The sequence below is a fragment of the Taurulus bubalis genome, assembly GCF_910589615.1.
Source record: "Taurulus bubalis genome assembly, chromosome: 1".
Taxonomy (NCBI): Eukaryota; Metazoa; Chordata; class Actinopteri; order Perciformes; family Cottidae; genus Taurulus; species Taurulus bubalis.
The window spans coordinates 5,966,350-5,992,744 of NC_136589.1; the positions used below are offsets into that span (position 1 = coordinate 5,966,350).

Consider the following 26,395-nt stretch of genomic DNA (forward strand, 5'->3'; position numbering starts at 1 on the left):
GCAGCGCTGGGACGGGCAACAAGTCTCCGCTCTGTGCGCACTGGAAAAGTCACTTGGTGGAGCAGACTACACACAGAGAGGAGGCTGCCGTTACTTTTTTTTTTTTTTTTTGTATTAGCATATGGGACTTTTGTTGTGATTTATGGAAGCATCCGGTTTTATTCCGCTTTTGAATCCGTTATTTTATCTCGAATACAAGCGCGCGCTGGTCACTTAGAGGTCGGTGAAGAGTCGACTACTGTCACTTTTGATTCATGGGCTCAACACGGACTTCAGCTAAAAACATCTCTGTCAAGAGGCTGACACAGCGTTGACTTCATTCATTGAATATCCAGGTATGTTTTCGACACATTTATACTGTCCCTTCCCCCCCTTTCCCCCATAATGTTCCTATTTATTTGCATGCTTACAAGTGAGGAGCATCAGTGATATTTTACGATGAGCAAAGATAAACGATAAGCTAGGTTATTTAAATATTTAGACGACATATAAGGGGAATATTACATTCACCAGAACTTCTTGCAAGGGCCTTAGTACGTGGACCCTAATGTAAAGCCCCAGACAGACCCCAAAAATGAGTGTCTGACATAATAATCTCTCTCACACATTATGTGATAGATTTATTGTATTGTCGTGAAATTTAAAGAACTTCTTTATTTTTTTTAATATATTTACTTTAAAATCTGTTCATTTGGGGTTCTTTTTAGACCCTAAAGTGTAAATGCAGTCTAGTTTCAGAACCACTGATTTCAACTCCATAAAGCACTTTGTCCAGCCAGAAACAAGTATTTTAGTGATATGAAGATTGATATCCAGTGCCAGTTTGTGGCTGCAGGAGTTACAACTTTTCAAAGTGTTTTAAGACATCTTATGTATACATTTATCTGTCGATTTTATGACTCTGAAAATGAAATCATCTTGGTTTTATCTAACATAAAGTTTAGTCCTCGCTACAGTCCCAGCTGTGGAGACATTGGTACAGCGGTCTATTTATAAGGCATTTGTAGGTCTATGCATTTTAATTATGTTTTTGTATGTATTTCATCTATTAAATCTATCTATTAAATCATTGCTGTTACTTTTGTCTAGTGATGTTATATTTCATTTAAGAAAGTATTTTTTACATTATTATGTGAAATTGGCTTAAACAGCAAATATTATTTCTCTAAATCCTCTGATAGGGTATGTGCATATTATCCTCCATGTGGCTGTGTCAGTGATTAAGTGTTTCTCAGATTTAGGGGACATGAAGTTGTCTTTGGACAGTATGGGCATCCTGAAGATCGTGCTGTTCATCTTTGAGGCGGTTTTACTAACTGACTGCGCAAGAGGTAAGAGTTTTTTCATAAATGTACCTTCTCACCTTCTAATATTGCGTGATTAAAACCGGGAAGTAACACCAGATTCATAGCACATTATAACTCAAGTTTACTAGCTGGTTTCATGTGAGCAGGAGGAAATTCTCAGTTGGCTCTTAACTTTTTCACATCGAGAAGTAGGAGACGGAAAACTAAGAAGTAAAAAAAAATCTCTCAATAGGGCCCAAAATCAACACCGGGCAGGCGAATGAGAGAGGGCAGGCCAGCCCCTACCTCCAGCTTGTGTGTGTTTCAGTCATGGCCGAGTGTGTGTGTGTGTGTGTGTGTATGTGTGTGTGTGTGTGTGAGAGAGAGAGTGTGTACACACACATTCACTACAGCTAAACCAAACAAACATCATACATCAGCTTCCCAGGGTGAACGAACACAAGTCAGTGTGAGAGTCCAGCTCTCCCGTGTGTGTGTGTGTGTGTGTGTGCGTGTGCGTGTGCATGCATGTGCGTGTTCTTGACCGAAGCAGCGAGTGGAGAGTGGGAGACCTCAGTCTGACCACAATTCACTGCACTGTTTATTTTGCCATGCAGTATCAATACTTTTCTTTATAAGGACAACTTACAGTGAGGTTGTCAACATGTCATGAATAACTGTCAAGACAATTTATAGGATTTCATCCACCATCTCTGGCTACTGAACCATGCCTGATGCAATCCAGCAGCACGAGGCAAAACTTCCCTTTAATCTGAAATCCAGACACATTTCCCCTGAAGACCACGCACTGGCAAAACAAGCGGACTCTATTGCGCTCTCTTTTCTCTCCAGCTCACCATGGAAGTGAATTCAAGAGGCGTCTGATGGGTATAATACCTGTATGTAGATATCAGGGCTCAAGGTTGAGGGGCGGGGGGGGGGGTTGGCGGCGGTTGAGAAGGGGAGATTAGATCTGTTGGTCTGCAGACAATGCCTTATTCACAGCGTGGCAGTCGTGCCTTCACGGCGCGACTAACCCAAAAGTAAACATGACGTGAAGGCTAAATAAGATTAGACACGCAATTTTGTATGTTTACAGATTAACAGAATGGGAAGGAGAAACTCAAAGAAGAATACAAATGGATGGTGAAGAATGGAGGTCGAACTGATATAATGGCAGACAAAAGGAAATATTGTCCAGCCTATTTTTCATGATTTCTCTCAAAGTGATTGCAGATGCACAGACAGATTGATACATCAAGAGATATGTAGTTGGAACTGAGGAGATTTGAGAGATTCCTGACTATCTGTGAAGAGTAAATCGTTCGCAGTTCTCCCCGCAGCAGCAGCTCCAGCAGTGAAACAGTGAGTTCTGTGTTACAGTCCAAAGGCAACAGCTTGACTCTGACAACCTGTGAAATACAGTCGGTGGGATTTGACTCAAAACTTGTGCTGTTACAGTGCAGCTAAGGCCAGAAAAGCTGTAAAACTGTTCCTGTAAAATTTAACAATGTATGATGACATCTTTGACAAATGTAAATTACATTTTAAAGGCCAGGACCCCTTTGACTTATGTGTAAAGCAGTAAAAACACATAAGAAGTGTTACTTTACTGCTTTTATCTAAACATTTCAAGCGGCACACCAGAAGACGGTACGTTTGGGTGAACGATTTTAAGCCTGTTGCTGTCAGTCATCAGGCGACATCTGACCCCGGACCCCCTGCCCACACACACATACAGACCCTCCCTCTCTCCACCGCTACGACTTTGCGACTAGCCAAGCAAGAATTATTTCTTAAGACCTCCCTAGGAACCCCCGCACTTCCTACATCCCAACGCCTTCTTTCCTCCCCCCTCTGGTGCTCTGCCACCCCCAGCAGCTGGAGGAGGTGCTCAGTGATGTGTCCCAGCAGAGCCTCTAATGTGGTGACAGGCCCGGGGACCACTGGGCTCCACTCACTGAGGAATGCAGCAGCCCGGACATATGGATCTGCAGAAATTAACCCTGGGAGAAACAGAGAGGCACCAGGTGTCTCTGTTATGCACAAAAACTAGCTATCCATTCTCACACTCACACACACACACACACTGAATGGTACTGTTTAGATGTGTTTTTAATTAGAAACAGGCAACAAATACAGTCGTGCCTTTTTGTGCATGGATGTGACTCTGTTTTATTTCCTATTTTCAAAACCGCACATGTTTTCTTCACCTCTGGAGCCGCCTGGTGAAGTTAAGAGCTTGCAAACTGCTCTGCAACCTTGTTGGAAAATGTACATTTTATAGCAGAGTTACCTCATGGTTTCATCACAAGAAGGTACTATGAGATAAATTGTATGCCAAGGGCTTTTAAAATCACAAGGCTATTTGGCTCCCAGACAGTTTTCCATTTCCTTTAACGGTAATGAGGCTAGTTTCTCAGTAACCAAATGCCCCAAAGTCTAAATAGCTCCTGAATAGTAAGAAGATGCAACAGTGGTGTTTTGGCTCGAGGGCCAAGCTGGGGAGACTGGGGGCTTGTGGTTGTGAGCTTGGATGTGCTGCTGTGTAGCATGTTTTTGTGGTTGTTTTTTTTAGAATCCTTGCCCAGCTAGCACTTTAATGCCCCATTGAGGTATTAGAAATAAGAATCAGTTTAATGTTGCGTTTAGTTTTTCAGCCCACACAACAAACTCAAGGGAAGTCAAACAGCTCTCGTCTTCTACTGTAATCTTTGCAGCTGTTCAACGCATCACCTCAAATGTTCTGCTTTCCAAACCAGTCACTGCCCTCCACCCTTCTTGACACATGTCTCCCTTCTTCTTCTCTTTGCATTTCCACCCATTTAAAAAACGTACTTACCCATTTGCTACCAGTGTAAAGTCGAAGGAAGTAAGTTAAGTTAATGCGCTGTCGTTAAAACAAGGCATGAGCTGACCTTTACTCTCACCCAGCCTTTCTCAGCTCTCTGTACCCCCTATTTGCTGAGTCTGGGTCCATTTGTGGAGAACAATGGATGGATTATTATGTGCAGCGGTCCCCCAGGTTGGACAGAGCAGCAGTAATTAACTTTAAACACTCCTCATCCCTGTGGACCGGACTTGTTTGCAATCTAGTAGAACTCACAGTAGACGGGGGAGTCTTTTTACTGAGGCGCTGCCATTTAGAGGTGCGTGTGAAGAAGTTACGAGAGTGAATGAGCGCTGCTTTCGTGCATCTGAATATATGTGTGTGTTATTAAGCAGGCTGAAATTACCCTGAGAAAAATCACGATAATGAGACATCCAAGGAGCACAGAGCGATTTGGAAAACCTCAGAGGTAAACCAACAACTATTCCCGCTCAACCTCTTTCTCCTCTAAACCAGGTGGAACTAATATTCCTGCTGCTCTGATCCCTCTGTTTCTACCACGGAAATCATGTTACCACCACCATACTAACAATCCGTGTTCCCCATCTATCAGCATACACTGCTGGCTCTGTCGGTTCAGGAGGAAACATTCGTTGAGAGGAATGTGTCAGACTTCACCCCTCCAAGGGTAAAGAAAGGAAAGGGCTGTAGCTGTGATAAGTAGTCATAATGGAGGTCAGTTGGTGTTTACTTTAGAAGGGGTCATATAATCCCTGTGAGCAACACTCCCCTCATTGACTGGCTTTAATGACCACTTCAATTAGCATTCATGTGGAATTTCAACAAGGCATTGTCCGCTTTAAGTGTTTGTAATTTTCAGCTGTATGCTAATGCTTCAATGCACATGAGGAGAATATTCCTTTTTTTGTTAAATTTCTTTTTAAAGAAAATCCATAGGAAGGTCTGTGTGTGTACAATGCTCATTAGTTTGTTGGGCAGTTGGCTGTGGAAGTGTTTTAAGACCACACACACTCTTCCTGCTGGCTGAGTGGATTTGGGTTCAGTTAAATAGAATTCCTTTTGCTCCTGTTAACCTTCCCAAAACCCATGGAGCTGCTCACAAAGTGCACACGGAGGTGCCAGGCTGTCACCATTCAGATGATAATCAACTTTATGCGCTCCCCTGGTCTGACTTGCAGGATTTACCAGACGTATGAATAACAGATTTGTGTTAATTGACAGCTGTTTGGTGTTAAATAAGCATCTGATGATACTGGACACTGTTTGGACTCCACAGGCTGCTGTGTTACACCCTTTGCCGGAGAGAGAGTGGACTGAGTGACTGTAGGTGGGGGTGAGGGTGAGGGTCCGCCTCGCTGGACCCTTACAAGTGACCCTACAATAACATTTACACAGGAAGTGTTTGTCTTGCTCAACCCCTCTCTCTAACCCTTCTTCATTCCTCTAGTCCCGCTCTGTTTTCTCTTTTTCTTTTGAGGAGCCAAGTCGCGGAGAGAGACGCCCGCCTCCTCCTCCTCCTTCTCCGACCTCCTCACCGTTTTGTGCTTCACAGCTGTTCACTCAGTCACTTTAGGAAGTGAAATGATGAGATTCCAATTGCTCTCCTCTTTCACCGTTCAACAGGAGACGTCGATTCGGTTTTCCTGTAGATTTGAACTTGTAGATTTATGATGTGGACCGTGACAGTGCGTGCAGCTGCAGGCAGATGGTGTAGAAATCAAAACTTTTCTCCCACTTTTCTTTCTCCCCCCTGTTTCTCCATGTCTGTACTCCCTGTTGTATCTTCTGTCTTCTCCTTGGTGTTGAGCAACCTTGCATACAAACTACAAAGCATGTCCCATGACAACCTTTTGTTATGTTAGGAAAACACATCTATAGGTATTTGTATCTGTATTTATGTGAAGGTGGCCCTGGAATGTTGCTTGGACTGAGCAGGTCTGGACTTCTCAACAATTGTCACTGTGATGTTAGTGAATAAAAGAGTGATTTAAACTGCAGAAATATTATCTGCCACATCTTACTGTATGTGCTTGTTTGCTGTACTTGCCACAGCTTGCTTGAATCAGTGCTGCTGTGGCCTCATACTGACTTATCAGAATACCAAATCTGGCAGCCAGGAAGTACCTGTTGTACATAACTTGATGATAAGCTTCCTGACTTTTTTTTGTTTACTCCTCTGTGCCATCAATTCTTTTATTCTTTTCCCTCTGTTGAAGATTTTTTAAAGCAGTTCGGTGTTGGTCCTCTTTATAATCTAATATTAGAAACTGCGTCAAAAGGATGTCTGTCTCCTGTCCCCGGGGGCTTCATTAGAAATCACTTGTTGTTCTGACAAACTAACCTCACTAACACACACACACACACACAAACCCTGCCATTCTGCAGTTAAAAGATTGATTGAAAGTTATGGTGGTGGCAACAGCGATGGCTGGCTGAGCCTGAAGAAAGCCGAGCCAGGGGACGGCTGGGATAACGAGCTCTGAATGAGTCCGCCGGTGCCTTCGACACACACACCCCCGGACCCTCCTTCCAGTTTCGGCCACCCTTCCTTCCTCGATCCCCCTCTTTCAGTTCACCTCCGATGAGCTTCAATGAGACCCCACATGGCTTTGTGGCTTTTTCACTTCCACTTTGTTTTTCATTAGCAATTCTTTTGAGCGACCTCGGGAATTCTTTGTGCATTGTCCCCATTGATTGTGGCTATAAAGAGTCTGGCCCGGGCGATCGCCTGTCACAGTACGTCAGAATAGGAGTTTTCCTTGTGAGCAGATAGGCTGTCATGATGGAATTTACTTGCACCCATTTCCAGCAGCAACAGTCTCTCTCAACATTGGAGGTGAGAGGGACTTCTGTAATGAATGGAAAAATATGTCCCGGCTTTGACTTGAAGACTGGAATGGGACATGGGAGGAAAAATCATTTCAGAAGCAAGGAGTATAATATGTCATATTTTATAGCAGAGCTACTGCTATCCCAGACTGGAATTCTGCACCCTGCAGTGAAACTGATTTGATTTCCTCATGTACAGGGATGTGAGTTTGGATCTTGGATCAGCCCCCAGCCTGAATGTACTTTGAGTTAGAGGCTTGGCTTGCGCCATTCATAGTTATTCTGTGTCTAGATTCAATATTAGCTGAACTGACTGTTCTTTTTTTTTTTTTTTTAGCCATGCTGGTAAAACTCGACTTTTCTGTGTGTTTGTCAGTCGGTTCCACTTTGGTCAAGACCGAAATACCTCAACATCTATTTGATGGATTTTCATGAAATGTGGCGATCCTCTGACTTTTCTTTCTGGTCAAATGTTTCACTTCTTCTGTAAAGTATTTCAACATTTGATAAAGGGATGCGATGAAGTCCTTGCCACAGGACATGTATTCTGGTCATCAGGCGCCTGTTCCTGTGTAGGTCACCTTGGTAAAAGGATGGGATAGCTCAGTGTGGACAGTTGATGAACAAAGAGAGAGACAGTCGGACTGGCAGACGTATAGATGAGATGGCTAGAGGTCAGTGACCTTTGTGCAGCTGAGTCGTAAGGTGAACTGGGAAAGCACTGAACAAATTGTCACTTTGAAAGGGCGAGTACCACAGCGCAATGACAGGCTCAACAGCTCCACGGTGACAGATTGATTTCAGACAATATTCCTGGATTGTCAAGAGGCCCCATTGCTGTCAGTGAGAGCTTTGCCAGTTCCTCCACCCCGTCCGTCTGTCTCGCCTTGCCTCTCCCCCCTTCTCCCCGCTCTGTCTCGTCTCTGTCTCACCCGCCTTTCTATTTCCCTCACCCACTCCTCTCCCTCCCTCCTGCTCCGTTCTGAATCGCTCCATTCTGCCCAAACACTCCTGCTACATCGCAGTCTGTCAATGGCCCTCTCGTGAAAAGACCTTGTTGACAAAGGCGCTGGTGTAAATCGCTTCCCAGTGTCATGGAGATTGGCTGATCCTCAGACTGTACGCTGGTTTCGGGTTCCTATATTGAGGGGCACTCAGTGCCAGGCTCGGCCATCATCATCATCATCATCATCATGATCATCACACAGATGTGACCACAACACGCATAGAGAGACACACACTGGTCTGCTGGTGACAGCATGTCTGGCTCGAAACAGTCCTGTTTACAGCCTCTGTGCTTCTCGGCCAGTCGGTAGAACATCAGACCAACGCAGAGCGACAGTGGCTCGACTTAATAGGACATCTGCATCTCATTCAGCACTTCCAGACTGGACTCCGACTGTGTCAACCGTACACATCGAGCAAAACGCAGGTCGGGTAGTTAGTTTGTTCCCACTATGGAATGCAGGAGGGTTGAAGGAGGAGGAGGCATGCAGGGAGTGGCAGGATGCACCTCACTGTTGACTGATGGAGGCCATGAAGCAACATAATCAGAGTTCTTGTTGTTTCATTGTAGAAGAGTCTGAAACTTGGGTATCATATCAGCGCCGTTTCACTCATGTCTGAATTGGTAAAACAGTGGTTCCCAAACTGTTTGACCGTCTCTCCTTGTGACAGTTGTGTGTAATTGTGTCCACCAAAAAGGGAGTTTTCCTTCTCAAATTATATTATTTGGAGGATTAACAAATTTGAGAAAAAAAGACTGTCCTATGTATCGATTTATATCATTTGAGGATCCCTAACCACAGATTGGAAACCGCTGGATAAGTGAAAATAATGTTTTTTTCCTACTCTACTCTGCTACTCTCACGGCCCCTCAGGAAGATGTTGGTAAGCTGCTCTGGGAGGAAAGAGTATGATGAAATACTAATCTAAAGTTTGGGCTTTACTCTTGAATCTTGGCCCTTTGGAAACATTCATTTCTGTGTGTGTTTGTGAGAGGGAATAAGAGACAATACGCAGGCGGTCTAGAGCAGCCAAACATGTGTTAGCGTTCACACAATGTCCCTTTCAGTGCCAAGTGGTCGGCCCATCTCCAAACGTATGAGGCAGACAGTGGTAAACAGGTGCTCCGTTGGTACCCTGCTCTGTACTGGAGAGAGAGGCCTGTTTGAGTCTGTCATGTGGCTGAGGCTGAGCCCGGGCCAGGGAGTGGGGTGTGAGATTGTTGGGATTCCTGGTTACTGCCGCCTGGGCCCACCTAATCCCTCCTCACTCCCCCATGCAGCCCTCCTCTCCTTATGAGCTGTGTGTTAAAGGAGGCCGCTCTGCCATCTTAGCCTCTGCTCCCTGCAACTCTCTAAATCAACCGTCCTCTGTTTAACCCTCACCCTGCTTTTCTCTTCTTGTCTTGATTGTCTTCCTCTCGCCTCCTCTCACCCCTCTTTCTCTGTCTCTGTCTGTCACTCTATCCGGCCTTTCTCTGCCTTCCCAGCCTCCCTCCTGCTGCCTCTTCCCTGATAAGTGGCCCTAAGCACACACTCAGCCCCTGTGTGTGCACCGGGCCTTAGCCTAATGGAGTGAGATAAAGCGACGAGAGTGCCGCTCACTGTGCGCTCTTTATGATGGGGCAAGACCAGCGACTGACTCACATTTGCATAAAAAGTTATGCCACTGAATTAGTTTGTTAGTGCATTCACAAAGAATATTATTGCATTCACCATTCCCACAGAATCCGAGTAATTGATTGGCCTTTTGTAGTCTTGTATTGATATTTTATGATTGGCAACTTCTCATAGTCGGTCGACAGTTACTTCAGGATATTTGACCAGTTAAATACAAAGTATTTAGTATTTTAGTTGTAATAGAATATAATAAAACCCGTGCTCTTGTATTGACCATTCCCTCCATTAAAAACTTTAGATAATAAGGTTGGCATTAGTCTATATTTTTGGTATTGTCAACAAATCCCATGAAAAGACGAAAGCCAACAAGCACTCGTGGTCCATCCCTCAATACTTTCTGACATACTGAGTATTTTTCGTGTGGTTCCTTATTGTAAATTTACTGTACATTTTAGCAAATGTTCTTCAAACTTGAGTAAACATGTTTTGCTAAACAACTGCTGCTACACCTTTGATGGGATAATGATTATGCTTATGGCAGGATGGTGTATGTGGGATTGACTCAAACTAAACTACAGTGTCCATCTCCATGATAATGAAGGAGCATGTCACCCAGGGCAACTGTTTGGCTCTTTAATATATTTTTAATCACTTTTAGACAACTTTGGCTGTACAGACAATATTTTTGCAGCATTAATTCAGTCTGGGGTTTCTTTTTTTGTCGACAATAAGAAAGATATTGGCAACCGTACCCTTTTTAAAAAGCCATTTTAGAAAACAACAACACAAATGAAAAGAGAAGAATGAACCAAACTTTTCCCCAATATAGACAATATTGGCTATTTTTTTTGGCATGTCTCAGAAGACTCTTAAAATGTATTATTAATAATATAACCATAGACACTGACCACTCTCATAAGAATATACCAAACTCTATGTCCAGTGGTAGATCAGGTAAAACAAATTGGAAAAGCAGGCTATAAACTGTTCCACAGCAACTCAGATCCACTCCAAAAACATTATATGAAAGGCCTCTATTAATTCAAGTTAAGGATTTTCCAGAAGAACTCCTTACTTTTCCAGGCTTGTGGAAGTATGGAAAACGATGTAGTCCCTTATGGGAAGTCCTGAATGAAAAGGTCTTTTTATATAATCAAGTCGAATCAATAAGTCATAAAACGGAGGATTTGTCACAGGAAATGGTGAGCTGTAAGCCACCTGCATACTTATGTGTCTCGTCAATTTAGTGAGTAAGTGATGACCTAAACAATAACGGCATTGACTACATTCATGGCATTTGCTTTTACCTGAAGGTTAATGTTATATTTCCTAAAAAGTCCATAATGGTTTCATATTGAGAGCAGAGGATTGTTTCAGGGGAGGTGGATCACATCTGTATGAATGGAAAAATACCAATATGTCTCCAGTTTGTTGTTTGACAAACAAACACATATTTTGGTGATTTATTTAGGGTAGAGCTGCAGATGACAGTAGCAAGGAGCCTACAAAGACACATGCTGCTTTTCTCTGACAAAGGCAGGCCGGGAGAATCCAGTCGAGTCTAATGAAATATAGCAGCTTAGAGTTCAAAGGCTCCACAGTAGGGCCTGCTAAGGGAAGGCCGCGTGATGGAGATGTTTCCAGAAGCTTTATGACGCTGGACTAATTTCTCTGTTCCTTTCCTGTTCTTTTGATGAGGGGGTCGGCAGGAGCCTGTTGTTCCGGGGCCATTAGTGGAGGAAGCAGATTCACTGCAAACAAGCAGATATCGACTGGAGCATCTCATTCTCTTTACCTCTTTCTTTATATTCCACCCCCTCCTGCAGTTTCTCTCTTCCCTCATGTCACCCAATAGCTCCTCCTGTACCATTCCCACCACCGAAGCAGTTGCTATTCAGCCCACATCAGATGGTGCCGAAGAAAGAGCCATTGTCCTTGCTGGTCTTACCTTGCTCTTATCTATTGATTGGAAAGCCGAGAGGGGAAAATAACAGGTATTGATTACCACACTGGGTGACGCTGCTGGGCAGGACGTCTGGACGGGTAAGAAAAGACGCCATTCTTCACCCTTGGCTACCCCGCTGCTGTCAGAACGGCCTCCACCGCCACTCCACAAACCCTGTCCCCTCTCACCCTGTCACTGCCGCCTCCTCCCCTCCATCCCTCACCTCGCCTCCTTTCTTGATTTGCCAAGGTGGTTCTCCCCACTTTCTTTCTCTCCCACTGTTTTATGCCGATTTTTATCTCTGCTTGTGAAATGTATAGCGCAGCAGCAGGCTCTGAACAGAAGCTCTGGCCTTTCACACACTCCCCGAGCTGCAGAGTCTACCTCACCTTTCCTCTTCACCCAACCCCTCCAGTCTCAAGAAAAGCCACTGACTCTGGATTTGGTTTCTCGCTTTCATGTAGCTTTTTGGGCATTTCCTTTAACTTCCCTCCCGTGTTCCTGAAACTTTACTTTCTTATTTTCCATCCATTTAGTTGATTGTATTGTTTAAGTGCTCCTGAGGTCTTAAGATGCATGATAGAGTATTTCCCTGGAAGCACAGGCTCCATTAAACGTCCTCTCTTATGTTCGAGGTCTGTCTGTTCTTGTACGGTCTGCTGAGCTAACACGGTGCTGCTGAGTAGGAGGAAGCATTCTCCAGCTTCTATCTGTTTCTCTTCCTCTTATCCTTTATGTAAATACTGCATATTGAAGACGCATTCACTGGAATCAGTGTTTATCTAAGTAGAGAATCACTACAGTCTGGCAGTGTGCTAAAGCCTTTTGATGCACGAGAAATTATTGCAGTTGGCTGAAGATTAAGGACCAAATCCTTTTTATTTGAAGCTGTTTACTGTGTTGTTTGAACAACTATGTGGCGTATTGGGCGGCTGGTGTTGCGTGCATTATCAAGTTGCTCTCATTGCGGTTGGTTAAGTTCCAGGTGTTCGCTATTGGAGCGGCTGTCAGCAGCCAAGCCAACTCTTTATTGACATGTTTGCAATGACTAGAAAGACCAAAGCACTTTGTATGGGAAGAAAAATGCATGTACACACTATTACAAATCCACAGGTGTTTTGTAAAAAAGAAAATAAATGAGGAGAGAGGTGCCAGCACATCTGAACATTGCTCATGTCTGGCAACCTTTGTAGTCTGTTTTTTTTAATTTTTTATTCCTTCTTCCTAACATATTTCCATTCACGGAGGCCTGCACGTCAGATCAACAGATCATTAACCCGCTCACAAGGTTTTGTAAAAAAAATGGCTATATTTAGTCTGAATCACAAGAATGTGAGAACCTCCTATTGAATGTGCCCCTTTCTCTTAAAATAATCCATCACCAAATTGAGCAAAGAAAAACAGAGCTAATTCTGAGAGTCGGCAGGCCTCCTCCTCCTCTTCCTGCACTATGAAAGATCCCATTCACACATGAAGCTCGGCTATAATAAGGGCCGCCGTACCAATATGGTCATGTGTATCATTTTCCCTTTACAGAGCAGCTAACAATTCGAACAGTTTGAGTAAAATGCTCTGAAACGTTCACCAGTTTGTCATAAATCGTGTAGATTCCCATTCATCACAGCCTCAGTAGAGGATCATAATGCTTAGTTCAGTAACCACCAGAGAGCCTCAGAAGATTGAAGTAAAAACAGCAGAGAAAATTGCAGCCATGTTTCAATAAAGCAGATAAGGCAAAACATTTTGTTACAGAGGGCCTCTGTGAGGTAGTTTTCCGAGCTTTCAACTCCAAGGTTAAAAGAATCTGTCCTTGAGATGGAGGAGGTGGAGGAGGAGAGTCACTATTGAAGAAAGGATGGTGGTCATGCACACAGCACAAATACTTATTAAGCTATTCAGACGATGTCCTTGATTTCAGCACCTCTTCAAGCCTTGTTTTTCAAAAGGACTTCAAAAGGTTTTTAGAAGAGCGGAGATGGAGGGAGGAAATCATTTGTTGCACATTCCTTGCACTTAGAGCAACATTCAAGTTTTCCTTGAGACATCCTGAATAACCCAAGTTCAAGATCACATAGACTTGTATTCCAATTAAAGGAATAGTTATTGGAAATATGCTTTTCTTCCTTTGTTGTTTTGGGGATTGTTTTTGTTTTTTTTCTGAGATAGTTACGAGATAACTCTAATATTTTGATGAGAGTGGAATCTATCTTCTCATCTAACTCATTATTAAGAAAGCAAAGAAGCCTTTTCCCCAAAATGTCAAACTATTGCTTCAAATGATCAATAATAGTAAAAAGGCAAAATGAAAAAGAATATTTAGTGACAAAGTTTTCCTGCACCTCCAACATAAAGCCATATGATCAGATAAATGAAGAAGAAAAAACTTAGTTTAAAGAAGCTTAAAAAGACATTTAAAGACATATCTGTGCTATAAGACAGGGGTTGAGTGTACAATAAGTGTCAAATGTCCTACAAACAACACTACGGGCTTTGAAGTGTACCGTTGTATATTTTAGCAAATGGGAAAGAGGATTCAGATGTTTCGCTGTCTCTTTTTATTTTCTCAAAAAGAATATAACTCAAGAAATGTCCTTCTAGTTTTCAGAATGTTTAGTTTGACAGAAACCGTGCCCATGCTGGGTCAATGTGTTTTGACATTTCGCTTCAGTTAAACCTTTGACATAAATCAGGCCTTTTCCAGTCCCCTCCGTAATTCCAGAAGGAGCACGTGGCTGAGTAGCTTGCAGGACCACAAGCCAGAAGAGATAACTGAAGCATATTTGTTAAAGATTAGGCACACATGTATTTATGTTTTTACAAGGCAATTCAGTGTTTTAGGATCAATTCAGTCCAAATGAGCTCCAGCAGCCTCAAGCCAACGCTGTGACCTGTTTGTGTGCCTAAAGCAGAGTCTGTACAGTCAGAAACTGAACAGTGAGCCGCTCTGTTCTGCTCTCTTGGTAGCAGAGGAACGAGATATGTGCCAGCTGACAACAACCAAAAGCAAAACAGTGGTTGCGTTTTCTCCACAGACATAAACAATGACACTTCCAATTTCCTGTGCATGCAGTGGACCAGGAAAGGCCGTCCACAGAGAGGAAGGAAACCTCTGAGTTTGTGTGTGTGTGTGTGTGTGTGTGTGTGTGTATGCATGGTTGAAAAAAGACATAGAAAAAAGAAAGAAAGGAGGGTTTCATTGGTTTCACGCTCATAAGTGTCACTTTTTCCCACTTTGGTTTGGTCCATGACTTTTTCTTAATATGAGTAAGTCCTGTTTTTTTAAGCAGCGAAGGTCACCAACGCAGCAGTCCAGATGTTGTACCTGGAGCTCAGATACATCTGTCTGCAATGTGATGAATAAAACAGCCAGATGGAGTTACCTGTGTCACCTTCCCCCACCGTAGCCCCATCAGTATAATGATCTTCTTGTTTACCATATGTGTGAAATGCACCAGAGGAATGTGTGTGTGTGTGTGTGTATGAGAGGCCATGTGTACTTTCCCTCCTCTTTGTTTTTACTGCTACCAGACCGGCCATTTGTTCTGAGGCACAGACTGTGTACTTTTGAGGGCTTTTGCAGCTATAGGGTTTGGTTGCATTTCCTTCCCCTCTTCCACTCCCCCCAATCTCCAGTTTCTCTTCAGTGTTCAGTCTGTTCAGTAATTCAGGGTTTGTTTAGGTTTTGGTGGGGGGTTAGTTGTACGCCGGGTGCTGTGCGAGCAGCGGCGCAGGCCTCCTAACACCATCACAGGGTGTTTCGGCCCGCTCCACTTCACCAGATCTGAGGGAGCAGACCTGAGCCAATTAAGAGCGGGGAGAACAGGCTGCTGTCCGTCTCACTGTGACCCGCCCCTCTCTCATCGCTTTGATCTCTTGCACGCAAAACCAGAGCCAGAGCACTTTACCCTCTCTGTGCAGGCAGTGGACGACTGAGCTTGCCCAATTATAACAATCTGGTTTCAACGTTTCTTGGTAATCAGACAAAAAAGATGACAAATTACCTCTGTCTCATTTTATCTGCCCACATCCAAGTGGTTTTTAAAGCGGTTTCTAGTCGAGGGAAATCAGCAAACTTTATTTAATTTGCTCAGTCCAATACAATACTTTAGCTAAGCTGCACACTTCTTTGTCACTTTGTTAAGGAAACCCATTCAATTTTCTAATTTATTTTGTAATTGTTGGATATGAAGAAGGCTCCTCTCTGACTTATGACAGCCTCCTGCTTGTGTTTTTGTTCTCAACATTTTTTTTAATTTTATTTTTCAATGGCATGGCTGATGTTAACACCCCCATTTTTTTACCTCCCACTTAATAGGTGAACAAGTCAAAAGTTCGGTGCCTTTCAAGAGACTTTAACGTGGTCTCGATCAGTAGTTCCCAAATTGGGGAAACAAGAAAAAAAATAGTGATTCAAAATGAGTCTTGATCTTGAAAACAGCTCTCGTTAAACTATTTTGCCAGGAGGCATATAGAGCAGCTGTCCTGAAGCTTTTGAAATGTGCATAGATGTTCACATTTCTATTTCTATCAATGAACAGTTTTAAGGACAACTTGTCCATGTTGACTTAAAAGTTTAGAATAAAGCTGCAGAACAGCTACTGAATGGAGAGTTTCTGGAGAGGATTTTGAAAGAACATATTTCTGCAACAAATCTTTTTCTTTAGAATTTGTTGTGCTTCTTTATATTTTTTGTGGATTTCTGCAAATTGTACCAAAAAAAAAAAAGGCGAAAAATCACCCTTTGAATGAACTGGTCACTGAAGAGGTATACAAGTAGACATTGCATTGTTTAAAAGGGTCATAGGTCAAAAAACGCTGTGAATCACAGATCTAGATGATGCATTCATGAATAACATTTTGGGGAATTACTGCATACTTAAATATTTTTGTTGCCACTATAATGTGAAAATATGTTGCTATTGGCCTCAGAAACCCATTTTCAATGTCATTGCTGAAGATTAAATAAGATGTTTCCCTTTTGTGAAACCATACTAAAGTTTTACATCTTTTTTGTGTTTGTGTATCCTCAGGACCTCCAAGGGTGTCTGAGAAGGTTGCTCACAGACAGATGGCCCGGCTTGGGAGCGCCATTAAGCTGCCGTGTCCAGTGGAGGGAGACCCTCCGCCCCTCATCATGTGGACCAAAGATGGGCGCAACATCCACAGCGGCTGGATCCGTTTCCGTATCCTCCGCATGGGCCTGAAGATCAAGGAGGTGGAGGCAGATGACACGGGGACCTACATCTGCAAAGCCACCAACGGCTTTGGTAGCGTCAACATCAACTATACCCTCATCGTCATTGGTGAGTGCAGATGGACTTGTGTGTATCGCATTAGAGAGTTTGTAAAACCGGTTGCTCTGCAGGTCCCTGAGATGAGATCGTCTCGGGTTGATGTGTCACTCTTGTTCAGCATCTGGGAAACATGAAGTCACCAGTCTGGTAACCACGGCCGTGAGTCACTCCCCTGATTTGTACGATCAGATCGCATCATCTTGACTTTCCTGCAGTAAAAAAATCTCACAACAGTTCAAATGTTAAAAGACAGCATCCCTCAGAGAGGTCGAGGTCTAAAACAAGTGGATTTATGGAGGTTTAGTGGTAGATCCTCTCATCCATTGTATGTGTCAAAGCCCCTACCTCTCCCTGCCCAAAGTCAACAGCGGCACGGGATATTGTTTCATACTACTTCATCCTCTGTGACTCATTGGATCTCAAGCTCTTCCTTTTCCTTAGGCTACTCTCTGTGGAGGCAGGAGGTCTGCAGCTCCGCAGTAGGACACAGATTCAGTGTAATAGTGTTGGTTTGTCTTCAGACTCAGCTCTTGAATGGGGCCTGGAGGATTTAGCCACAGTTTGACCCAGTGTGCTACTCGTTTGTGCATATGCATACAATGCATTTCCTCTGTGCTGGAGCAGAGCATGATGAATGAGCGGAGTGGAGCGTGAAGGCTGTGTTTAGTCTAATTACTCTAAGATGCCTAATTAGGGCCAGAGTCTGTGCTCTCTCTCTCTCTTTTTCTCTCAAGAGGAGCTGCAGCCTGGTATTGTGACAGCCAGGCTTCAGAAGAAGAGCCGTAATCAGGCAGATGTGGAAAACACCGAGCACGTCAGAAAGCAGGGCTTTTTGTAGTAAAGCATGCTCATGAGTTGGGAATAGTCTGGACCAAAGTTTATTTTCGGGTCCCCCTCAATAGGAAGTTGCCAGTGAGTTCAAAGAGAGGGTGTCAGCTGATTGTGCTGAAATGAAAGGTTGGAGATGAAGGCACGGTGCCAGCTATAATGTCAAGGTTCATGCTACAGTTGAGCTATAAAGTATCAAAGTCAGACGTGGCTGTCTGTGTCTACATTGCACTTAAAAGGCATTCTGAGTTTTTTATATATACACTAAACACATCTCTGTGCAACACATTCAGAATCAATCATGTGATGCATAACAACCAACTTGCCATTTTAAGTTTATTTTAAGGCTCTGTTGATGGAATACTGTCACAATCATGCATTTGGATTTGATGCAGTCGGTTGATGTTATTTGATGTTTTTTCACTGCAGAAAGTAAATGTAGATTATTTCAAGTGGGGAGTGGAGCCAATGTGAAGAGAAATTTAAAAACCAGCGTCACTTTGTGGTCGCAAGATTAGACATCATTACAAGACATGATGGAGAAAATAAATTGAATGAACTAGTTCATTGTTGAAGATTCAAAGTTTGAAATAGCTAAAGTGCTGACATAGTTGTAGACGAAGTTGCAGTCAAAATACAAATACTGAAATGAGTAGAATTAACATGGAAGTGCTTAAAGAAGAGTTTCAGTTCAAGTGTAGGCACTGAATGAAGTTGAAGTGAAAGTGTGAGGAGCAGTTGAAGATTCAGTTGAAGTTCAAGCACTGAAAGGAGTTGAAATGTCAGACGGTGAGTACAAGACAATGTGTAGATGTGGATCATTCGGTCAGGAACCGTAGCATTAAAAGGTCTGTTCATGACGAGCACGGGACGCTATCACACTTTCTGTTATTGTTGTTATTAAGCAACATTTTGGCCTGTTCAGAAATGAAGACCTAATTTATGCTGTGCTTCTGTTGACCTGTAACTTTAAATGAAAAAATAAAACAAGGCCGCCTCCAAGAAGTTACTTTGCCTTTGTCTCAACTTTTATAGAGATGAAATAATACCTAAAAATCTATAAAAGGTCAACTTGAAAGATTGTTGTTGTAGTTTAGATTCTGAAAAAGATGGTTTAGATAAAATTGCAAAGACTTTAACACTGTTTTACAATGTAATCTTTAATTTAATTTAAAACAGAGGAATATACATTTGTACTTTTTCAGCAAACAAGGGAAAAAGGATCTCCAGAAATTCCCTGGCTACTGAGATCTTCTTTTTTCAAATACAGTTTTTTTTTAAAAATAGTGTACATATATTATTATTATACATTAATTTGTTTTGGATTAAATATTGATTTAAAGCGTGAGAGATTTAATGCTGATTTTGATAAATTAAAGCCACCTACACACACACACACACGCACACACACACACACACAAAATCAGCCAATTAATCTCTGTGATAGATAACCATTTTTCCCTGTGGCGTGTTTGTTTATGTGACAGATCATTTGTCTGGTTTGGCTTCTGCTGCAGTCCAACTGAGTAAGACTGAAGACAGTTTAAGACTGATGTAATGAAGCTGGAAGGGATCTCCAGGAGATTAGTTCAACCTGACTGTGTGCGTTGCTCCCACTCGGTTATTACGCTAGAAAAAAATACCGCTGGAAGTACGATCATAAGTCTTTCTTGGAAGCATATTTCCATGAGAATGTTATCAGTGTTTTTGCCCTTTATGGCGTTACCTAGAGACTTCCTGGCCGGACTCTTAATCCTGATCTGGTTTGTTCCTTTTCCTAGTTTCCTAGTTGTCCTCTGGTGGTGGAGAGTGCATGACAGATCAACCTTAGCTAGTCTGCATCTCCCCCCCCCTCTTTCTGCTCTCTTGTCCATCATCCCATTAGGCACTGGCAGACCATCAGCACTGCGTTTGTTTTTATAGGTAATTGTTCCATCAGGGCTGCATTGCATTCCAGGTGCCTTTTGGCCACAAAGATCAGGGGGCCTCAATGTCGAAATGTCGAGCTCAGCTTAATACAACCAAATAGTCTGCAATTATCATGAGCAACACTTTCCATTAACATTGAATCACCTAATCGTAACCATTTGCATTTACTTGCATGCAGTTAACTGTAATGATCTGCTGGGAGGCTCACAAAGATCAGAGATTATTTATTTAAAATACTGTAAATGAGGGGTAACTCCCGGCATAGCTCCACATACAGTATCCATCATGTCAGTTTATTATTTGTTTTGGACCACAGAGTACAAAATAAGAGAAGCAACTGCAGTCGGTAATAGTTGCCGATCGGGGGAGAAGGGTCAGCGAAATCTTGGCAGCTAGTTCAAGTTCAAGGCCCAACGTGGAGAGCATAACTTTTTAAACATCGCCTGGGACCCAGCAGAGAAGCCAAGCAGAAGAAAGACAGTAAGATAAAGAGACGACGACGGCTTGGGACGAGGAGAGTGAGGGGTTTTGCAGGGTGACGTCAGGAGGAGGAGGAGAAGGAGGAGGAGGAGGAGGAGGAGGAGGAGGGGGTTCCACTTCAGCTGGAGAGATATTCCTCCTCCCATCTGCCAGCGGACAGCCTGTCCTCCCCTGAGCTATCTGAAGAATCTGGTCAGTCAGTGCAACATGGCGCCTCCTCAATCCCTCCAGCTGGCTGTTTGGGCCCTGTTTGGGGTGGTCTCTTGACAACTGGCCCCATCACCTCCCAGCACCCCCACCAGGACAGACCGATGCATGCAGCAACCTCTGTGTCCTCAGCTGCTCAGTCTTCAGCGGGCTTCATATTAGTATTAACATGGGATTGTCATATTAACATTCACAGCGTTGGATTTTAATGTTTATGTCTGCACAGCTAATATATTACAGGGCTGGCGGTGCAATTTTTTTCTACATAGAGATGTTTGGCTCTCGCAGCACATTTTTCATTTCGCTCTTCTCTGGAGACGTTGTCAGGCCAACTGCTGGATAAACTGCCCCGTGTGTGACTGATCACGTGTGGTAGCTGTTTGGAGATTTCCTGAGTGTGATGCAAGGCCACTGCGCACATCTTTCCCTGGACATTATAATGTCCCCAACAACATCTGGAGCTCATTGTGACCTCAAATCATCAGGCCTTTTCCTGGGATTCAGCTGGCCCTGGCCAACAGAGAGAGTGTAGTGACCTGCTTCCTGTGGCTGGATTTATGAATGAAGAGGGAGGGGATGGCGTCAGACACCAAACACTGTAGCGAGACCGTGAATGGATTGAAGTTGTGTGGAACGTCGGTGATTTAATTTTAAATAATGTGATACTTGTACTTGCATAAGCATGATTGAATTTCCCTTTGCGTAACGAACCTTGGATTTCACACTGTGCATAAAGTACAAGGGTTTTTGTTTCATCACTGATTCCATAATAAATTGCAGCTTTTAGTTACTTACACAAGAATGGGCCTCTCAGTCATTCCTCATTTATTGATTATTTTATTTTTGAATTATTATATGACGGTCCTACCTCGCCCCTGTCTGCAATGTAGTGAGCTAATATTGTGTAAAGACAATAGTGGCAAGGGATAGCTTTAACAGAACAGCTATATAAAGGGTGCCATTGTTCCCTAAAATCGCCTAAAAGTAGAGAGGAAATAGATTCAGGAGGGAAAAAAGTCAAAAAGAAAACCCCGGCAGTGTGGGACTGTGTTCTGTTTGGATTGGGAGGTTCAGGAACCGGGAGGAATGTGGAGAGCCCAAGTGAGCAACAGAGAAATATTTCTTCCAGTAGAGGCTGTTTTTTAAAGGAATGGGTTATTATAGTTGGCCAGTTAAACCCCTTCAAATAACCATGACATCATGGCTGGGCTTGGTGCTGCAGGGGACAAACAAAGGAGGGTTTGTACCCAGAGAACCCGAGAGAGCTTTGAGGGTTTCGGGGGGACTCGGAGGGAGGCAGAACGAGGGGGTTAGAAGTCACATCTGGCCTCTTTACCTGACCCAATCAAACCTTGAGAGGGAATTAAGTGTGCCCAACTGCATCTAGAAAAATCAAACTTAAGGCTGCACTGAACTCAAAATTCAATTTTTTTTTACAAAAGATACAGAACTGGAGAAACCCAAAGAAAGACTTAGACTACTTTCTAATGTGAAGTGACAGCTCAGTTGTACCATACAAAACCATTTAACAGCAGCCTTTCTTCAATCATCATCTTCCTAATGTCTCTTCTTTACAGAGTGTCAAAAGTTGGCGAGGAACCCGATCTGCTGTGTTAATTCATCAATGCTTAACTCGAAAAGTTGATACGCATCACAAACCGTCGATTAGGTTTCACTCATTATATTTTCTCTAAGCCCTGTCTTAGCTCCGCTGCATGATGTCAGCCAATGACATAAACTCCACAGCTGTCTCCTGGAACTGGGCTTATGAAAACTGATCATATTACTACCAAATGCTGCAGAGTATGACCTGAGCATGTACCCCGCTCAGTGGAGCCTATCTATAAATGCTAAATGTACTCATATAGAGCCAAGAACACTTTGCTGGGCCTGTTTGGTGTTGGGTCGCTGCCTTGAGAGCTGTGACGGTGACACTGTTGACGATTACCTTTAAAAGGAGCAATATACCTACAATATCATAGTGTACACCTCCTTTCATATGGCCATTCAAACTGGAAAATGGTTAATAATACATTAGTAGTTTAATCTGTGTTGCAATATTTCCTTTATCTTCACTGCAGAAGAACACCTGGCTGTTTCGTTTCGCAATCAGCTGTTGACTAACTGTTGTCCTGCTGTGTTAACAGATGACTCGGGTTCGGATAAAACTGGAGCCGGGGCGGCCGATGGAGCCGAGTCTGACCTGGGCACTGATGGCTTGTCAGATAAACTTGGTAAGCGCTCTGTTGGCATGCTATCAGTGGTGCAGTGGTGGATTTACCAGACCATACCAGTGGTTTCACGTGGTTTATCCTGTTTACTACGAATCACATCGAAACAATTTGCAACCTATGCTGCTGTCTCGTCTCAAGTCGGGTATCCACTGAAAAGTTAAATACCTAAATGTTTCCTCTTATGTTCCATATAGTGCGTCCACGCTTCACCCAGCCCGCTAAAATGAGAAAACGGGTGATAGCTCGTCCTGTCGGCAGCTCAGTGCGGCTCAAATGCACGGCCAGTGGAAATCCTCGACCAGACATTGTCTGGCTGAAGGACGACAGGCCGCTGACGGAGCAGGAGGTCGGCGAGGGCCGTCAGAAGAAGTGGACTCTGAGTCTGAAGAACCTGACGCCAGAGCACAGCGGCAGATACACCTGCAAGGTCTCCAATCGGGCTGGGGAAATCAACGCCACATATAAAGTTGAGGTCATACGTGAGTATCCCACAGAGAGGCTGAGCTGTACGCATACCAAACGCATTCACCTGGAAATATGAACGCCAACAGATGAGGCAGAGGTGATTCATTTAAATGATGACTGCTGTTTGTGTGGATCATTTTTGGCATCATTTGTGCATTGCTGCGGGGAAGTAAAACAACGTAATCGCTGTAATAGCGGTTACTAATTTGACCAAGAAAGAACTGTAACCTTTAAAAGAAATCTCCTCTCTGATCTACCTACTCCCGACGTCTGATTGCGATCAGCAGGTCTTATTCATATCCTTGCTGCATGGATGAATGTGCTTGTGTAATCACGTATATGAGAAGCACATTGAGGAAGCAGGCTTGAGACTGAGGCCTTGTGCCCTGGTGTTTGCACAGGGGGGAAGATGGAGAGAGGGACTGTTCAACTCAGGGACCCTCCACCCAATCTGGAGCTGATTAAAGCCCAGCTGTCTGCCAGACCCACTGCCCCCTCCCCTCTCTCCCATGAGAAATGTGTGCTGTACAACCAGGAGCAAAGAAAGAGAGGAAACTAATCACACATACTTCTTGTGTTACATGTGGTATCCCTCCCTCTCTGTCAATTATAACTTCTAAGCCAGAGGCTAATAACGGAATGGACAACTAAGACCTCTTCTACCCGCAGAAGGGCTGCCATGTGAAAAGAAATGTATGTGTGTGTCTTGACAATTTTTCTCTGTGTGTCCATGCAGAGAGGACGAACTCCAAGCCCATTTTGACCGGCACTCACCCGGTCAACACGACGGTGGACTACGGAGGCACCACGTCGTTTCAGTGCAAAGTGAGGAGCGACGTGAAGCCGGTCATTCAGTGGCTCAAACGCGTGGAGTCTAACGAGGAAAGCCGCTACAACTCCACCATCGAGGTGGGAGACCACCGATTCGTGGTGCTGCCCATGGGGGAGGTGTGGTCCCGACCCGACGGCTCCTACCTCAACAAGCTGCTCATTACCCGCGCCAAGGAGGACGACGCTGGCATGTACATCTGCTTAGGCGCCAACACCATGGGCTACAGCTTCCGCAGCGCCTTCCTCACTGTGCTGCCAGGTGAGGCCTGGGCCATGTCTGTTTAAAGTGTACCGCTCACAAGCATACTGCAGAGGAACAAATCAGCAGCTTTGACAAAGATCTGTGCGATCAGTTTGTATATCGCATGTGGCTTTTTTTTCTTAGGAGTCTGCATTAGTGCACTTAACACAATAACGACAGAAATGAAAGTGACATGCATGTCAGCAAAGATGAGGACAGATGCCAACAAAGCAATGTTGTCCTGTTTTATATACATTATTATTATTATTATATTTTTTGACCAAATCAAAGAAAACCAGTCAAATTCAAGAGGAAGTCAAGCTATTCGGTCCTCTTTTTAAAGGCTTGAGTTGTACACTTTCTTTACATGAGCTCAAGGATATTGCTGAAGCTTTTATCTCTTAAGAGCCAAAATTATGAGTTGATTAATCAATTGGTCAACAAAGAAGAATCAAAAATGTTGTCAGAAATCCCAGTCTTCCTCAGTCGTGGAAATATGGAGCTCATCTCGGTTCAAATGTTTTGGACTGATCAAACCTTTTATTGACTAAATGCTGGTACAGATTAATTGATTGTAAAAATGATCATTTGTTTTAGGCCAATTGCACTTCAGCTGTGCAATAAACAAATTCAGGGCAACACTGAAGAGTTGCAAACCTCTTTTGATTTTTCTTTGCTCCTTTTCTTTCTCAGACACAAAGCCTCCCATCATGCCCATGTTCTCGCCAACCTCCAGCTCCCTCCCCTGGCCTGTCATCATTGGCATCCCTGCTGGAATAGTGTTCATCTTTGGCACAGTGCTGTTGTGGTTTTGCCAGAGCAGAAAGCACTGCCCCCCTCCCAGCGCCCCCGCTGCAGCTGCACAGGTACTGCAGAGCTCCCACCGGCTGCCGTATCGAGAGCGGGATCGGGGTTGTGCGGCTCCGTCCTCCAGCTCCTCCAGCCCGGACAAAGACTGCATGAGCTCCCTGAACTATGAGGAATACCTGGCACAGCAGCAGCTCCTCCTCACCCAGGGAGGACCAACAATCCCCTCGAAAATCTACCCCAAAATCTACACTGACATTCACACACACACTCACTCCCATGTGGACGGGAAAGTACATCAGCATCAACACATTCATTTTCAGTGTTAGCCCAGTGCCAAATATCCCCCACTAACTGCTCCAGTGTCTCGGAGGGACAATAAGCTCTGGACTTAGTTGCAGCTCCTGAACGGCATTCACCCGGCATTATTCTTTATGGACTCTTCTCATTGCTGGAGAGCGTGCATGAAGAAAAACAGCAGTAATGGCCAGTAATATACACACCTTGTGTTTTTACATCCAAACTTCCATATTTGGTGCTCATTTTTTACCTGTCAGATTCTCACACCACTGAAATCCATTAATCCTTGTTGTGCACTTAATACAAAAAGGACAAGGAGATTTTCGCGTGTGAGTTTAATCGCAGCTATTCAGGCCAGCTGAAAGGTCTGAGCAGCGACTGGATTTTGCATTTTCCTACTTGAGGTGTAGCTGAAAATGGAGGTGAGGTTTTACCTTTCACTTATTCAGCTGTTGGGGCGCAGGGTATCCCGCAGTATGCTCTGCCTGGTAATGAAACGAAAATGGTACTCAAGATTTACAAAAGGGCTGGTTTTGTGCCCTACTCAGGTAGTCTTTTTGTTTGTTAAAGATGCATAATGTTTGGAACGCTGACCACTATCCTTTACCGTTCTCCATCCCTCACCTTTGTTCTCTGGTAAAAGTGACCGACAGTAGACTTTTTTTTTTTTTTTAAATGGCATTCAAATCTTGCCTGAGACTGCAAGGGGTGGAAGAATTGCGTTTCCATGTTAACTGAATTGGTCTTCTTAATCATTTTAACTTCATGGTAGGTTCTCATTATCAGTCAGTAGCATGTTGAGATAAACCAGAAGAGGATGCCACCTTATCAACCCACAGTGTATGAAGCTGTAGTCATTTATAATCAAATTGAGTCTTGGATATTTAATTTATTTTGCTAAAAGTATGTATCAATTTTATTTTTCAGAGTAAGGTGTTTTACATATATATGTAATGTTATTAAAGTATTCTGTTGTGTATAGTACATTTTGAGTACTTTAATCACATTTAGTTCATGCCAATATTTATGGTATTTCTGTATGGAATTGGTTATATTTGACAATCTTGTATGATGTATTTTGTTCAAAGCTCAAAAACTAAACTCATAAAAAGTTTGATGGTTTGGTAGTTTGATTAAATGAAACTAATTAGTCACATGCCTCATGAAGATTAATGCTTGTGTTCAATGTTAAACGTAAAAAAAAGATGTTATCCTTTGCAAGCAATTCATCATATCAAAACCCC

The 26,395-nt window shown here is 43.5% G+C and overlaps 1 protein-coding gene across 1 annotated transcript; it reads left to right on the plus strand.

The window, feature by feature from the left end:
• Positions 1-1,246: 1,246 nt before the first annotated feature.
• LOC306737355 (fibroblast growth factor receptor-like 1) lies at positions 1,247-26,234 on the plus strand (the record flags this gene model as incomplete). Its single annotated transcript, XM_079219077.1, has 6 exons — positions 1,247-1,331; positions 16,566-16,838; positions 22,421-22,507; positions 22,702-22,986; positions 23,709-24,062; positions 24,738-26,234. 6 exons carry the CDS (start codon positions 1,247-1,249, stop codon positions 25,178-25,180), a joined length of 1,527 nt encoding a protein of 508 aa, XP_079075203.1. The 3' UTR covers positions 25,181-26,234.
• Between the last annotated feature and the right edge of the window lie 161 nt (positions 26,235-26,395).